Here is a 17,301-nt window from a genome sequence, read left to right as displayed (position 1 = left end):
AACTAAGAGAGCACAAAGAAAATTCAGAAATTACTTGAAATTATTGAATGGTGTTAATAAAAACCATGTGCTATAATATGGAACCATGATATAGACTTAAAAAACGTCACAAAATTATCGGGAAGTCAATCTGTTACCGTGATTAGGTAACAAAAAATTAAGAACAACAATTAGAGCACAACAAAATTACTTATTATGGTTGAAAGCAATTGGTATCAAATAGTGACAAAGCGTTGATTAAAGAATGAACGAAGTATGGAATAAGTTCAATTTGTTCTTCATTATACGGCCAATAAGTTTGTTGTCATTGGGATTAAGCGGGGAAAACAATGAAAAGAAATTAACTGACAAAAAACAAAAATCTCAAAAAATTAAAAATCGTTAGCTTTAGGTATGAAATGAAAAACAAATGAACAGGGTCAATTGAGACCACTAAAAAGAATAGATTATACTTATTACAGAGCCAATTAAGTCTTCATTTAATGAGACTAGTGAGTGGACAGCAAACAGAATTTTAGAAAAGGCCAAAACTGAAAAGTCCAAGACCAAAACATACCCAAACACAATTATCGTTATTTAATTTGAATTCAAAACGAAAATTTTCATTCTTCAAAAACACTTTCCTTTACGCTCTCTCCGCATCTTAGCATGATTAAAGCCACCAGTCCAATTTTACCTTGACAACTCCAATTCGACTCAAAATTTTTTTGAAATTATCTTAAGAAAAGACAGGGTATGAGACAAAATTTTTTGAATTTAAAAAATTTTATCAACAGAAAACAGCTCCACCATCGAGGACAGATCTCAAAACCAAGGACGCTAATCTGAACGTCATGGTGGTTTCGTGGAGCTAGACAAGCTGAGTAGTGTGCAAGAAAAGAGCTGAAGAAAAGAAATGGGCTAATTGTATGGGAGGAAAAACAATTCGTAGAAAAGAGGAAAAATTTGAACTCAAAACTCGCAGGTTGTTTATGACAGAGATTGCGAAAATGATCTTGCAGAATTTTTTGCAGGATCATTTACAGATGCAGCAAAATATTTCTTTGGGGCTTCATTAGGAAAAAGTTAAATGAATAAGGAAGCTATAGCATCTGCGAGAATCTGGCAGCTACATATTTCTAAGCAAGAGCAGAGAAATCAATTAGGAAAACCAATTATTTCAATTAAAAGTTGTTTTTATTGAGTTTGTGAAGCTACGAATAACCTCAATCAATTTTTTTTACGCAAGAGACCCAAATGATAAATTTTAGACCATTTCTGGAAAGAATTTAACCACAAGTTGTTTAAACAAATCATTCTGGTTGAAAAATTGTTAGCAGAGCTGTTGTCAATATTTACTTTTGGGCTACATTTTTTTTTTACCGAATTTTGATTTTGAAATGAAAATTTTATATAGTGCGCTTTTAACTAATCTGAAACAATGCGTCAGTGAAACGGTGCTTTCGGCATTAATGCATCATTATTTTAAAATTTTGACACAGAGAAACATGCCAAAGTCCAATATCTTCCAATATCCAATATTTTCAAAACATTCAACATTTCGGATACTTCTTCTTAGTCAACAATGAAAATAAGAAACTAGAAATCTTCATATAAAGTTTAATTATTTGTTATGCGAAAAATTTGACCCAACAAATAACTATAGAAAAATCTATTTGACAAATAATTTATATCCCAAAACTGAAGAGACGGAATTACGAACTCCATTACCTGCGCCAGATTTTCCTATAGTCATTAATTTTCTAATTCAAAAAGGCATATGGTTTTCAAAACTTTTCATTACAGCGCAGTTTATTAATTCATTGTTCCGACCCCTCTTGAGGGGGCAGGAACTATATACTCAAATGGTTTTTTGTTCAGACAATTTTGACCGGTCGATATATTAATCGTAGAGAGTTGTGAGTGGTATCATTAAAAAGCCCGTCCACCATAGAATATGAAACCAAAAGGTTTTTTCGAATTTTGTTTTCTAACGCGAGTTATCGTGGTTTAAAATTTTATGAAAATTAGACCGAATTGTGAATATTAGACCGATTTTTTTTAACCTTTTCCGGAATTTTTGGTAAAATATGTAAAACTTTTTTAAAATAATACTGTTGATTTTACATGAGAGTCATAAAAGTTTTGTTGACTATTTTGATTCAATTTCTTTGGCTAAAATTTAGGCTAAAAATTTCAAAATTCAGCATTTTTCATCAAAAATATCCCGAAGTAACTTATTTTAGTCCACTTTGATTAAATTTCCTGGAAGTACACACCCAAAAACATCTAACACAATCCTTCTTAATTCGAAAAAGAGCCAGTTCGACTTCCATTTTCAGTGAAAGTAGTCTGGTATTAAAATTTTGCCGTTTTTTGCTAACTTTACTCTATGATTATCAAAATTGTTGCAACTATTTTTGATCTTTTAACTGACAAATTACCAATATATATTTCATTCGAAACAATTGAGTGTTCTAATGGACAAACAGCAATAATAAAGTTGAATTTGGTCAACACTTGGACTGTCAAAATCGAAAAACAATTCGGAATGAAATCAGTGTAGTTAATTACAAGTCCCATGTGACATCAGTGTATTCAAGGAAAGGTGTAAGTGTACAAAATTTAATGTTTTGAAAGAATTAGTAAGGAATTTACTGGCTACAACACGGTTTTTTTTGCAAAAAGAATAAAGTAATTTTCTATTTTGTCTTTATTTGTTGTTCTTTTCGTAGACGAAAGACAAATTCGTATCGTAAAAATTACAGATCTCAAGTTCTTCTTTTGTAAGAATAGACGAACCTAATTAATCAATTCATTTTTTCGCTACTGGCTTTTATGACTTTGAAAATAGTTCTTTTAAAAAAGTACAAAAGTTTTACTTTCTTATTGCCACTTTTTTCTCTGTTTTTGTTTACCGGATACCTTTTTACCAAAATGAGAGATTGCATACTGCACTTTTGGGATTCGGGAAAGGCTCAATTGATCATATTTTGAGGCGCCAAATATGGGCTTGCAGCTTCCGAAGCGTTTTTTGCTATCAATTTTTAATTGAATTTTTTTTGTTGTCTCTATTTGTTGTTCTTTTTGTAAATGCATACAAAATTGAATAATGAGAGTCTAATTAATCTCTTACAGAATTTTATGTGATCATTAGCTTGTTGGATGTTTTCAATTGCGATTTAATGACTTTCATGACTTTTAATAATTGTCTTCGAAAATAACAAAGTCTTACTGAATTTTGCCTCTTTTTTTCTCTTTTTGTCAACCTGTTACCTATTCTCATTAATGAAAGGCCACATACAAAATCCAGAGTATTGGTGTTCGAAGGCTCACTTGAACATTTTTTGAGGTGCAAATTTTGGCTTTGCGTCTTCGGAAGCGTTTTATCGTACGTTTTACTTGAATTTTTGTTTATTGTCTTGATTTGTTATTCATTTTGTAACTAATAAAAAAAATGAATAATTACACGTCTTAACGCATTCCTATAAAGGCTTATAAGATCATAATCATAACGTTTTCAATTGCTATCTAATGGTTTTCATTACTCTGAATTTAATTGTTTTCAAAAATGTAAGCCAATTTTTCTAATTTTTTTGTTTGTTTTTTTTCAATTGTTACCAAGCCTTATTATGGAGTAGTCCCATATCTTTTCTAGTGAACTACAGGTTAATTTGTTTATTTTCTGTTTTTCTGACGTTTTTTTGACCTTTTAATTAATTTTTTTTAAAAAAAGCGGACGTAAGTATTGGATGTAATGAATGTTTGTTGTTTTTTTTTATCTTGTTCGTCTTGTCTTGCCTTCCTAATAATGGCTGATCTCGTCAATCTAATGCAACCTTTTTACTCCACTGAGTCATTTGCTTTGGAGGTGATCTCTTTGTTCATACATTGTTTTTGAAAATTACTGAAATACAGTCGGTTGTTTATTTGGTATTCATTTATGCCAAAAACTTGGAAGAGCGGGGTCGCAAATTTATGTGCAAACGCACATTACCGAGCCTCGTCGTTTTGATTCCGTACAAAATCAACACAATCAAAAAATTAATAAATTTTGGTTTGTCTTCCTGGGAGGAAGAACTATTTAGTCAAAATTGTTTTTCATTGCGTTTCTTATTGCGGACATTCCTTGTTAGTATTCCAACCTACAACCCCAAGATTATTAGCCACCTTAGTTTTCCTGTACTCCTTTGACATTTGGATCTAAGTAATACTGACAATACCGACAAAAATCGACGATAATCGGCCTTTTTTACATCAAATACCGGCAATACCGACAAAAACAACAATGATCTACCTTTCCTACACAGAAAACCGACGAAATCGACAAAAATTGACAAAAACGACGCTTCGTGCGTCGACTTTGTCGCATTATCTCAGCACGGTTACGGATTCAAGTAAAAAGGATTACTAAAAAGATTTTTTGTTGAATGGCTAATTTTCGGCAATGCTGATTTCATTGTGTTGGTCTTGGAATTAATTTGAAAATATCCACAAATCAAGTAAAGATAGGGTGACGCTTTCTTCTGTTTGTTTCTGTGTGGCTCGTTGTTAACGCAATTTGTTTGTTTCCGTATAAATTGAAGCAAACTATCAAAAGGAGAGAATAACTCTTTCACAGTCCAAATTTGCTTTGAAGTCAGAAGCATCCATCACTGTTATCCACGATGCTTTTAGTTGAACATTGGTAACATTTCGTGGTATTTTCTCACTTACCACGCCCGGTGCCATTGTTGTCCACATTAGCTTCTCGTCAATCGCTTACGTAATTTGCATAATGTTAAAAACGTGTCAATTTGCCAGAGATGAAACAGGGCTTCAAAGATAATTAGATGTATAAAAGTCCCTCGCAATACTAGTTGCGTATAGGAATGCAGTTTTCAGTTTTGCAAAAAAAATAGATTATAGAGCTCGAGGAAATAAGTCTCTGAAATGGACTCAAATTATAGTCCAAACTTTTGAAAAATTTTGAACCATTTCATGAAAGAGTTTAACCAAAAGTTGTCTAAACAAATCATTTTGGTTGAAAAATTGTTAGCAGAGCTGTTGTCAACATTTACTTTTGGGCTACATTTTTTTACAGAATTTTAATTTTGAAATGAAAATTTTATATAGTGCGCTTTTACTAATCTGAAATAATGCGTCAGTGAAACGTTGCTTTCGGCATTAATACATCATTATTTTAAAATTTTGACACAGAGAAACATGCCAAAGTCCAATATCTTCCAATATCCAATATTTTCAAAACATTCAACATTTCGGATACTTCTTTTTAGTCAACAAAGAAATAAGAACCTAGAAATCTTCATATAATGTTAAATTAATTGTTATGCGAAAAATTTGACCCAACAAATAACTATAGAAAAATCTATTTGACAAATAATTTATATCCGAAAACTGAAGAGACGGAAGTACGAATCCAATTACCTGCGCCAGATTTTTCTATAGTCATTAATTTTCTAATTCAAGAATGCATATGGTTTTCAAAATTTTTCATTGCAGCGCAGTTTATTAATTCATTGTTCCGACCCCTCTTGAGAGGGCAGGAACTATATACTCAAATGGTTTTTTTGTTCAGACAGTTTTGACCGGTCGATATATTAATCGTAGAGAGTAGTGAGTGGTACAATTAAAAAGCCCGTCCAGCATAGAATCTGAAACAAAAAGGTTTTTTCGAATTTTATTTTCTAACGCGAGTTATCGTGGTTTGAAATTTTATGATTATTAGACCAAATTGTGAATATTAGACCAATTTTTCGTCACATTTTCCGGAATTTTTGCCTAAAATTTTGTCAATTTTGGTAAAATATGTAAAACTTTTTTAAAAAAAATACTGTTGATTTTACTTAAGAGTCAGAAAAGTTTTGTTGATTATTTAGCTTCAATTTCTTTGGCTAAAATTTAGGCTAAAAATTTCAGAATTCAGCATTTTTCAACAAAAATAACCCGCAGTAACCTATTTTAGTCAACTTTGATTAAATTTGCTGGAAGTACACAACCAAAAACATCTAACACAATCCTTCTTAATTCGCAAAAGAGCCAGTGAAAGTAGTCTGGTATTAAAATTTTGCCATTTCTGCTAACTTTACTCTATGATTATCAAAAATGTTGCAACTATTTTTGATCTTTTAACTGACAAATTACCAATATATATTTCATTCGAAACAATTGAGTGTTCCTAATGGACAAACCGCAATAGTAAAGTTGAATTTGGTCAACTCTTGGACTGTCAAAATCGAAAAACAATTTGGAATAAAATCAGTCGGTCTTTTGAAAAAACATATTTTGATGTTATATAAAGAACGGAACAATAACAAAGCAAAACTCATTGTTGATATGTTTAATTGGCTTCCGAAGCAGTTCCAATTTTTTGTATCTTTATTTGAAAGTTCTTTATTGGAAAGTTATGTGGTGGCGACTTTTATTATTGTTTTGACTTTTAAAGCCCTTGTTTTGACTTTTAAAACTGTTTATTTTTTGAATAAACAATGCCTTTTTGAAATTTGACACAAGTTTTCTTCTAATTTGTTCAACTTCTTTCTTAGTATGAGCAAAGAAAGTGTGTTTCCTCTTCATCTTCTGTCCACTCAATTTGAATTCAAGCTACTTTGCGGTATTATGCGTGAAGTTATTGTTTTTTGTCTTGATTTGATACAACTAGTTTTGGAAATTTTTGAGGCACAATTGAACATAGAAAAGTCTTTGAAGGCATAGAGTATGGTTTTGACGGCTTCGACACCCCTTTCTCGAAGAATTTTTTGACATTTTACATTTGTCTCCACCTGTCGTTTTAAATTTGTCATCTTAGTTGTATGAAAATCTTTGGATAATTACAGGTTTAATTGTTTTTCTATGGAGGTAAAAATGAGCAAATGTTCTGATTTCGGTAGATAGCTGATGGCTTCATGTCTTTAAAAACAATTGTAAAAATTTTTAATTTCGCATTTAAAATCTTCTCTTTTGTTTGCGTTACTTAGTGTAGTTAATTACAAGTCCCATGTGACATCAGTGTTTTCAAGGAAACGTCAAGTGTACAAAATTTAATGTTTTGGAAGAAATCGTAAGAAATTTACTGGCTACAACACGGGTTTTCCGCAAAAAAGGGTAAAGTAATTTTTTATTTTGTCTATATTTGTTGTTCTTTTCGTAGACGTAAGAAAATTTCGTATGGTAATATTTACAGATCTCAGGTTCTTCTTTTTTAAGAATAGACGAACCTAATTAATGAATTCAGTTTTTGGCTACTGGCTTTTATGACTTTGATAATAATTCTTTTCGAAAAGTACAAATGTTTACTTTTTATTGCCTCTTTTTTCTCTGTTTTTGTCTACCGGATACCTTTTATCAAAATGAGAGGTTGCATAACTGCATTTTTGGGATTCGGGAAAGGCTCAATTGATCATTTTTTGAGGGGCCAAATATGGGTTTACAGCTTCCGAAGCGTTTTCTATTAATTTTTAATTGAATTTTTGTTTGTTGTTTCCATTTGTTGTTCTTTTTGTAAATGCATACAAAATTGAATAATGACAGTCTAATTAATCTCTTACAGAATTTTATGTGATCATTAGCTTGTTGGATGTTTTCAATTGCGATTTAATGACTTTCATGACTTTTAATAATTGTCTTCGAAAATAACAAAGTCTTACTGAATTTTGCCTCTTTTTTTCTCTTTTTTATCTACTTGTTACCTATTCTCATTAATGAAAGGCCACATACCACATCCACAGTATTGGTGTTCGAAGGCTCACTTGAACTTTTTTTGAGGTGCAAAATTTGGCTTTGCGTCTTCAGAAGCGTTTTCTCGTAAGTTTTACTTGAATTTTTGTTTATTGTCTTGATTTGTTATTCATTTTGATACTAATTAAAAAAGAAGAATAATTACACGTCTTAACGCATTCCTATAAAGTTTTATAAGATCATAATCATAATGGACGTTTTCAATTGCTATCTAATGGTTTTCATTACTCTGAAATTAATTGTTTTCAAAAATTTAAGCCAATTTTTTCTAATTTTTTTTGTTCGTTTTTGTCTAATTGTTACCAAGCCTCATTATGGAGTAGTCCCATATCTTTGCTTTTGAACTACAGGTTAATTTGTTCATTTTCAGTTTTTCTGACGTATTTTTGACCCCTTATTTTTTTTTTAAAAAAAAGACGTAAGTTTTTGATGTAATTAATGTTTGTTGTTTTTTATCTTGTTGTTCGTCTTGTCTTGCCTTCCTAATAATGGCTGATCTCGTCAATCTAATGCAACCTTTTTATTCCACTGAGTCATTTGCTTTGGAGGTGATCTTTTTGTTCATACATTGTTTTTGAAAATTACTGAAATACTGTCGGTTGTTCATTTGGTAGACATTTATGCCGAAAACTTGGAAGAGCGGGGACGCAAATTTTAGTGCAAACGCACATTACCGAGCCCCATTGTTCTGATTCAATACAAAATCAACACGATCAAAAAATTAATATATTTTGTTTGTATTCCTGGGAGGAAGAACTATTTAGTCAAAATTGTTTCTCAATGCGTTTCTTATTGCGGACATTCCTTGTCATCATTCCAACCTACAACCCCAAGATTACTAGCCACCTTGCTCCTCTGTACCACCTCTCGCTTAGTTTTCCTGTACTCATTTGACATTTGGATCTAAGTAATACTGACAAAAATCGACGATAATCGACCTTTCTTACATCAAATAACGGCAATACTGACAAAAACAACAATGATCTACATTTCCTACACAGAAAACCGACGAAATCGACAAAAATCGACAAAAACGACGCTTCGACAAATCAAGTAAAGATAGGGTGAAGCTTTCTTCTGTTTGTTTCTATGCGGTGTTCCGCCTTCAGTTAATTTTGAATGTGTAGTGTTGGTGGTGCTGCGGCCGGACGTCAGAGAAGCAAACTAATCAGCTTGCTTCACTGACGCCAGTGTTGGTGGTGTTTCAAAAAAGACCCTTGAGTTATAGTTACTTTGGCACGATATGCCTGGGCTACCCTTTGCCCACTGTTGTTCCTTTTCAACAGTTATAACTTTCTTGAGATTTGCTTCACAAATCTTCTTTTGCTACCGTGAAAAAGTCATCCATTTCCTAACCATTAAATTATATCTATATAATCAACATTATGACTTGGTGTTCAAAGTTACAGTTTTTTTAACACGTGCCTTTCCTGGTACACTGGGCCCCCATTTTTGGGCACCAAAAATCAGAAAGTTTGTGGTCGATCTGTTGTTGTTGAAGTCTGTTTTAAGTTGCTCTTTGTCGTCTCGTTGTGTTCTCTTTTGCTCTGTTGTGTCTTTTGTGTAGCTGAACTGTATTTCTTACTTCATCTGCTGATGATGACGTTGAAATGTTGTATTGAGTTGTGTCCTCAATAAAACGCTGGTCTTGAAGTTATGGACTCGTCCATATCTACAAGTATGTCTGTCCTGACTTTGATAATGTCTGCTGTTGATGAATGTGTTGACTGCTGTTCAAAAAATGCTGTTGCTTCTTCTGAAGTAATTCTTGCTGAAGTGTTTGTTGTTGTGAAATTTCTGCTGATGTCTTCCGTCGGTGTTGTCTGTAGATTGTTGCTGTGTGTTGGTTGTCAACGTGCTGCTTGTAGTGTTATAAGAAAAAATTGTACGCGGGTAAGTTGAATTGCTTTTGTGCTGATTGCGTTTGACTGTTACAATTTATTTGTTCTGAATCAACTTTTGTATTGGCTGATTGGCGAATGTCAAAAAAACTGATCGATGTCTGGAAATGTTGTTGTTGCTTGTTTGCTCGTTGAAAGATGCTGGTGGACAAATTGATGCTCCCCGTGTTCCCTACGTGCCTAAATCTACCACTACCTTGTACCTATTGCCTACCTTTTTTCTGTTTTTCCCTAATTAGAGTTTTGTCGGAATACCAAATGTTTTGTAATACTTTTTACCACTGATGTCTGGTCCTACCTAAGCTGTTTAGTGTCATCTAATAGTCCAAAATACTGTTATACTGTCAGTTTAACTCTCTGCTGTTTTGCTATAAGCTAATGATTTGTGCATTTCAAGTCCAAAACCTACCTAATGTCTATCCAGAATTTGTCTTCATGTTAAACCTACCTACCTAAATTTTTCTCTTTGAAAGTATTTTCTAATGTACGCTAAATTTTGCTAATTTGAGTATCCTGTGAGTTACTTATTGAAATCCCTAATTGTACCTGAATGATACCTAAAAGTCCCCTTGAATTGCTAACTCATTGAATTGAATTTTAAACATTTCATCTTTCACTTTACTCTAATCCCAAAACTGATATCAAATTTGCTTCAGATTGTGCTCAAATTATTGTTCTCCATTTACTATTGATAACCTTTATGTTGATTTGTCGCTGATCAAACTAAGTTTAATAGCTGGTTTAGTAAAATCCCCTTTTGATGTTTTAACCATGCAAGACCTTACCACATTATCCTTACCTTTATTTACCTTCTGTACCTTACCTACCGGCCAAATACCCCTGGGTGTGTTGTTCTCTAGTATCCATGTCCCCTACTTCTATTCCGTCAAACATTGAATGCCATTTTCGACGTTGTCTGAGTGTTGGGAGATATTCATTTAAAAGGCGTGTCCAAAACTCGTTCATGATACTGTTGACATTGTTCCATAGTTTTCCTGCTCCTCTGTCGTTGCTGCTAATTGTAGTGTCTGATGGCAGTCCTGATGTCATTCCTGTCAAAAAATGTCCTGGTGTCAGACTTTCCACATCGCGAATGTCACTGCTGACTGATGTTAGAGGTCTGCTGTTGAGTAGAGCTTCCACTTGGCAAATGAGTGTTGAGAAACTGTCTTCCTGGAGTTTCCTAGATCCGGCGATATTGAAGAACAGGCGGTTGCTCATCCCAATGAGGCGTTCCCATGTTCCGCCAAAATGTGGTGCTCCTGGTGGAATAAATTTCCATGCAATCTTTTTCGATTCCGCATATTTCTGTATCTCTGTAGTTGTGAAGCTGCTTTCTTCGAAGGTCTTTGCTGTACTGGTGAAATATAAAGCGTTGTCGCTGTGAATTCTTTCCGGTAGTCCTCGTGGGCTGAAGAATCGTTGGAATGCCATTATGCATGATTCTTTTTGCAAGTTCTTGGTCACTTCGATATGAACAGCTCGTATCGTCAGACAGGTGAATAAGTAACAGTATACTTTCATGGCTGTGTTGATCTGGCTGTAGATTTCGAATGGCCCAAAAAAGTCTACTCCGGTTTCCTTGAAGGCTACAGGTTCGACTGAGAATCGGTAGCTCGGAAGATTTGACATCTGAGGCTGGCTGTTGAGTTGTCTCTGTCGTCTGCATTCGTAGCATCTGTTCGAGATCTTCTTCATTACTGTTTTGCATTGAAGAACCCACAAGTTTAACTGAGTGATGTGTGTTTGCTGTTCAACTCCAACATGACCATTGATTTTGTGTTGCAGTTCCAGAAAAAGACGAATAATCCTGTTCCTATCGTCTAAGATTATTGGCTTCTTTGTTGCTGTTGAAACTGGTGCGTTGGCTAGTCTGCTATTTGATCGAAGGATACCATCTTGGTCTACTGAAGGTGTCAACTGAATCAATCTACTCCGTTTTTGAATTGGCTTGTTGTGTGCTAGTCGATTTATGTCCCCGTCGAATGATTGTTGCTGAGATAGACGGAAAAGAAAGTTCTCTGCATCTATGATCTGCTGGTCCCGTGTTCTCGTTTTATTTCGGAGGTTTTTCATTTTGATGATGACGGCTCTTAGTTTCAACCACTGGCTAAACCTGTTGGCATCAATTAGGTCTTTGTCAATTGGCTGTCGTCGTGTTCGCTGACTTCTGTTCTGCGCTGTTCAAGAAAACAGTTTCGTGTTGTTGTTCTTCTGTTGTCGAGTTGTCGCTAGAAGATAGAAGAAACTGTGGTCCCTGTAACCAAAGAGATTTTTCTGTCATTTCTGTTGCTGTTAGTCCCCTCGTTCCTTGATCTGCTGGGTTGTCCTTGGTGTTGACGTAGTTCCACTGATTGGTGTTTGTGAGATCCCTTATTTCGGCAATTCGGTTTCCGATGTACATCTTGTGTTTCAATTTGAAGTTCTTTATCCAACTGAGAACGGTCGTGCTGTCACTCCACAGAAAGATTTTGTCAAACTTGAGATCCATTTCATCCTCAATTGTTTTCTTCAATCTTGCCGCGTAAATTGCTGCTTGCAGTTCTAGTCTGGGAATTGTTGTTTGACGTAAGGGTGCCACTCTTGTTTTTCCCATGAGAAAACGAGTTGTGGTTTTCTTGGTTCCTGGTTGTCTTGATGTATGCTACTGCTGCAGTTGCTTCCAATGATGCGTCGCAGAATACATGAAGTTCCATTGTGTCCCCAAGTGCTGTACCACCTACCAACCTGTTTACCCCTACCGTACCTATCTGTTCCGTTTCCTGTAACCAATCTTTGATGGCCTTTCCATTGTCTCCACCGATAGCTTTGTCCCATTCGCGTCCATGTTTCCACAGCTCTTGCAGTAGAATCTTGCTCGGATGAGGAATGGCGATATGATTCCCAAAGGAACGTAGAAACTTGACACCAAAGAGAGAAACTTGCGTTGGGTCCAAGTTTTCCTGTCCAGGTTCCTTCTGTCTTTCGCTTTGAACATTATTTTGTCTTCGTCTAAGCTCCAGTAAACTCCAAGTACTCTTTGATTAAAACCTTTACTGAAGAGCTCCTCCACTGGTTTGCATAGATCATCTTGCATCTGCTCACAAAACTCACGGCTGTTGCTGCACCATTTTGTCAGATTGAATTTACCATTCTTCAGAGTATCCTTGACATCCCTGGCTGTGGTGAAAGCTGTGATGGCGTCGCTAAAAGATGCAACCATGTCATCCATATAGAATGTCCGCTGAATGATCCCTAGAGAATTTGGGTGATCTTCGATGTCGTCTTTGGCTGTCTGCTGCAAAACAAAATTTGCGCAAGCTGGTGAGTCCCTGGCTCCAAAGATGTGTCGTTGGTATTCGTACACCTCTAATTGTGAGCTGTTGGGTTGTCTCCACATGAGTCGTAGATAACGTCGGTCCTGTTGTCGTACTCCGATTTGCATAAACATCGCTTCGATGTCTCCCTGGATGGCGATGGCTCCCTGTCGGAATCGTAGCAAAATTCCAAGCATATTCCCGGGGAGGTCAGGTCCAGCTAAGAGTTTGTCATTGAGGCTTGTTCCGCTTTGTGGTGCTTTGGCATTGCAGATTCTTCGTATCTTGTCGGGTTTGTTTGGGCTGACAAGACCATAGTGTGGTATGTACCATCCTGTATCTTTCTGTCTATGGAAAGGTACTTTTGCAATGTAACCTTTTTCCAGGTCTGCTTGAATGCCCTCATTGTATTTCTTGTACTGTTCAGGTTTCTTCTGTAGTCTGTTGACAAGATGATTCAAATGAGTCAAGGCTTGCGACCGGCTGTCTGGTAAACTGCTGTCGTCTTTCCAGAGAAGTCTCGTTTCATAACGTCCATCTGCTTGTCTCACGCATGTTGTGTTAAGTATCTTGGTGGCTAACAAGACTTCTGGATCATTAGACTTGGTTTTGGATTCCAATGGAATTGTCTCTGCTTTCCACCAATGAGAAACTTCTTCGTTGAGGTCATTGTCTTGTTCAAGGCAATTGCTGCAAAACAAAGCAGTATGATGCATTGAATGTTGTGTTTTGCTGTCATCCAATACTGTATGAGGTCCAGAAATAGTCCAACCAAGTTTGAAAAGACTTGCGCTTGGTGCTGATGATGGTCCTTGTTCCACTCTGACTGGTGAGATAAGGTTAATGTTGTCCTGTCCAATCAATACTGTGACTTCGAGATTATCCAGAGTTGGCATATTGACATGTCTAAGGTGGTCATACTTTCTGGCAATGTCTCCCGGGTGCTCCCTCAGCTTTGGCAAATTGACGTTTTCGACAACGTTTGAGGTGGTAGCGTTCGTCGTCTTCCAAATTCGAAATTTCTGTTGACGTTGTGTAACACGATTTTGTGTGTGTTCCGTTGGCTCCCTCCAAGACAAGTTGTTGCCGGTTTCTTTCTGAAGGCGTAGTACGTCGGCTGTCTTCGAAAGAAGTCTTGTCAAGCTGCTTCCTGGGTCGATGAAGGCGTATGTGCGAACTTTATTCTCCTTGTTATAAAAAATAACTGGCATGACATAGAGAAGATTCGTTGTTTTAGTTGCTGCTGTCGTGTCCTTTGTTGTGGTTGTATCTTTGTTGCTGATGACTGCAAATGAGTTACCATTTCCTCTCGAGTTGTTCGATTGAGAGTTTGGTAGAACAACTGATGTCAGTGTTCGACCGTATCTACTGTTGGCACCGTGTAACATAGTGTTGTGTCGTTGTCCGCATCCTTGCTCCCTGCAATTAGAGATTGAAGGACAGTTGTTGGCTCGATGGTTTGCTCCCAGACAATTTCTGCAAAGGTTCAACTGATAAACTGTTTGTAGTCTTTCGTCTGCTGTCTTTGCTTTAAACGTTGGGCAATGGAATAACTGATGATTACCGTCGTTGAAGACACAAGGCAGAGGCTGGTTGTTGCTGCTGCTTCCTCTTGTTGCTTGAAACATTTGTGTTCCGCTGGTTATACTGGTTCTTGTTGTTGTTGTTGTTGCTAAAGTTGTTTGTTCTGTGTTGGTTGTTGTTGTTGGTGTTGTTCCCTTTTTGGATGAGTTGGTTGTTGATGAAATTGTCGGTTTCCATTTAAGTTGAAATTTCGTTGATGTGTATCACTGTTTGTGCTGAGACTAGTACTGCTTCGTCCTTGATGCGTTGAACGTTCATGTGCTTCTGCTATTTCTTTAATCCATTGGTTGAAGTCTGCAAGTGTCGGCTGCTGAATTCTTCGTCATAAAACAAACTGATTCCATTTGAATTCTTCGCTGTAAGGTAGTTTGTCGGTTGCATGCTTCAAGATTGTCGTGTTGTTGAGATCGGCTTCGAAGTTGAGTTCTTGTAGTGTCCTTGTAATGGTGCTAATGAATGTGGAAAAATTTACAATTGTCCAAGGAAGAGATGCCGTTGGTGGCCTGTAGTTGATGAGTTTCTCCAACAAGTTGCTGATGATGACGTTTGGGTTCCCAAACCGCTGTTTCAACTCGTTTATTGCATCTTTGTACAGGTGTCCGTTGCAGGCAAATCCTTCAATTGCTGTTTTGGCTTTTCCAATTACAAGTCCCTGTAGATAGGCGATCTTCTGTCCATCACTGAGCTGAGTGTCTCCAATCATGAAACTGAAACGTCTGTACCAATCTGCCCATTTGCTCGGGTCACCGTTGAACTTCTGAAGATCCATCTTTGGAAGAGCTTCCACATAAGGCGTATAGAATGGAATTGGTTGTAATAGCGTTGTTGACAATTGTTGTGGTTGTTCTGTTGGCTGATTGAATGTTTGCTGTGTGTCCCCCATTCCAGTAACTCTGTTCTGCTGGTCGTTTAGGCTGCTTGAGTAAGCTAATCTATCATACCAAAAGCTGTTGAGGTTGTCACGTTGAGCGGAATTGCTAGTTTCTGGTTGTTCGTTGTGTAAACTTCTGTTAACGGATGTTTGCTGTTGTCCAATTGCTCTAGTGTTGATGTTGTTGTTGGTTGCTTAGTTATCCGCTGTCGAGTTGGCTGTTAATGTTGTCTCGTTGTTGTCTTGTGTGTTGAAATTTGTTGTGGTGTTTTCTTGCGAAAGGTGATTCTGAATTTTAATTTTCATGTCGTCGATGTTGTTCCACGTGTCAGTGATTTTTCCGATGTACTCCTCGTGCTGATCTTCGTCAAGCTGTGAAATCAACTCGTAACTGGTTTCCTCGAACTCCGAAAATGTTTCCGCTGTCTTTTCATGAACATTCTTCGCTGCGTTTATGTTCCCACTGTCAATCAATTCGCTCATGGTTTGCAGGTTCTTCGCAATTTTCTCCCCCATCACCCTGATTTTTGCTTTTAAAACGGGTGGTTGCATGGTTCTGTTCGGCATTGCTGTCAGGAGGTTTGTATTCTGCTTTGTGTATTGTGTTGTTGAAATGTTGACTGTGCTGGGGGGTCTTTGCTGTCCGGTGGGGGGATGGGTCTTGGTCTTTGGGGATGATTCGTGGTCTTTGTGTTTGCCTTTGCCCTTGCCTCTGCCTTGAGGTCGCGCGTTCCAGCTAGGTTAGCGGGGTCACCAGAAAAAAACTGTGCGGTGTTCCGCCTTCAGTTAATTTTGAATGTGTAGTGTTGGTGGTGCTGCGGCCGGACGTCAGAGAAGCAAACTAATCAGCTTGCTTCACTGACGCCAGTGTTGGTGGTGTTTCAAAAAAGACCCTTGAGTTATAGTTACTTTGGCACGATATGCCTGGGCTACCCTTTGCCCACTGTTGTTCCTTTTCAACAGTTATAACTTTCGTGAGATTTGTTTCACAAATCTTCTTTTGCTACCGTGAAAAGTCATCAATTTCCTAACCATTGAATTATATCTATATAATCAACATTATGACTTGGTGTTCAAAGTTACAGTTTTTTTAGCACGTGCCTCTCCTGGTACAGTTTCTGTGTGGCTCGTTGTTAACGCAATTTGTTTGTTTCCGTATAAATTGAAGCAAACTATCAAAAGGAGAGAATAACACTTTCACAGTCCAAATCTGCTTTAAAATGGGAAGTATCCATCACGGTTATCCACGATGCTTTTAATTGAACAAGGGTAACAATTTGTGGTATTTACACACTAACCACGCTCAGTGCCACTGCTGTCCACAGCTTTTCGTCAATCGCTTATGTAATTTGCATAATGTTAAAAACGTGCCAGAGATGAAAGAAGGCTTAAAAGATGATTAGATGAATAAAAGTTCCTCGCAATACTAGTTGCGTAAAGGAAGGCAGTTATTTTCAGTTTTGCATGAACCTAGATTATAGAGCTCGAGGAAATAAGTCTCTGAAATAGACTCAAGTTATAGTCCAAAATTTCGAAAAATTTTCTTGGTACTGGTCGAACAAAATCGAGAACACTGTTTTTTATCCCAAAAAAAAAAGAAATCAAATTGGCCACGTTGTCTAGGAAAATTGGTGATGAAATTTATGAATCTGGATCATTGTTGTTCACCCTTAATGTTTTGATCTTTTATATCCGCGATAGATACCCGACACAAAACGAAAGTTCATCTTTTAAGAACTGGCAATATTCTTGCCTAAAAAGCTGAACCTTTTGAGATCTTATAAGACAGAGTTATTCTTTTAACATCTTGCAAGACAAAAATAATTTCATAGGACTGTTATAAGAATCTCGCAAGAATAACTTCTTTTGGAAGAATCTTGAACTTGCGGTTGAAACCGTCAGATGCTGATACTCGAAGTATTTTCCATTTTTT

The 17,301-nt window shown here is 36.4% G+C and overlaps 4 protein-coding genes across 4 annotated transcripts; all 4 read right to left on the bottom strand.

Annotated features, from left to right (window-relative positions):
- Window positions 1–10,436: 10,436 nt before the first annotated feature.
- On the bottom strand, window positions 10,437–11,693 carry LOC142349631 (uncharacterized). The gene has a single exon (XM_075401373.1). It carries the CDS (start codon window positions 11,691–11,693, stop codon window positions 10,437–10,439), a length of 1,257 nt encoding a protein of 418 aa, XP_075257488.1.
- A 64-nt stretch (window positions 11,694–11,757) lies between these two features.
- Window positions 11,758–12,213, bottom strand: LOC142349564 (uncharacterized). Its single transcript, XM_075401246.1, has one exon. The coding sequence runs from the start codon at window positions 12,211–12,213 to the stop codon at window positions 11,758–11,760; it is 456 nt and encodes a 151-aa protein (XP_075257361.1).
- Window positions 12,214–12,363: 150 nt separating this feature from the next.
- LOC142349490 (uncharacterized) lies at window positions 12,364–14,674 on the bottom strand. Its single transcript, XM_075401123.1, has 2 exons — window positions 14,478–14,674; window positions 12,364–14,389 (listed from the first exon to the last, which is right to left on the bottom strand). The coding sequence occupies exons 1-2, from the start codon at window positions 14,672–14,674 to the stop codon at window positions 12,364–12,366; spliced, it is 2,223 nt and encodes a 740-aa protein (XP_075257238.1).
- Window positions 14,675–14,819: 145 nt separating this feature from the next.
- On the bottom strand, window positions 14,820–15,380 carry LOC142349418 (uncharacterized). The gene has a single exon (XM_075401000.1). The coding sequence runs from the start codon at window positions 15,378–15,380 to the stop codon at window positions 14,820–14,822; it is 561 nt and encodes a 186-aa protein (XP_075257115.1).
- Between the last annotated feature and the right edge of the window lie 1,921 nt (window positions 15,381–17,301).

The sequence above is a fragment of the Convolutriloba macropyga genome, chromosome 1 (genome assembly GCF_964194025.1).
Source record: "Convolutriloba macropyga chromosome 1, txConMacr16.3, whole genome shotgun sequence".
NCBI lineage: Eukaryota > Metazoa > Xenacoelomorpha > Acoela > Convolutidae > Convolutriloba > Convolutriloba macropyga.
Note: the sequence above shows the minus strand (reverse complement) of the source record. Positions and strands in the feature narration are given on the sequence as shown.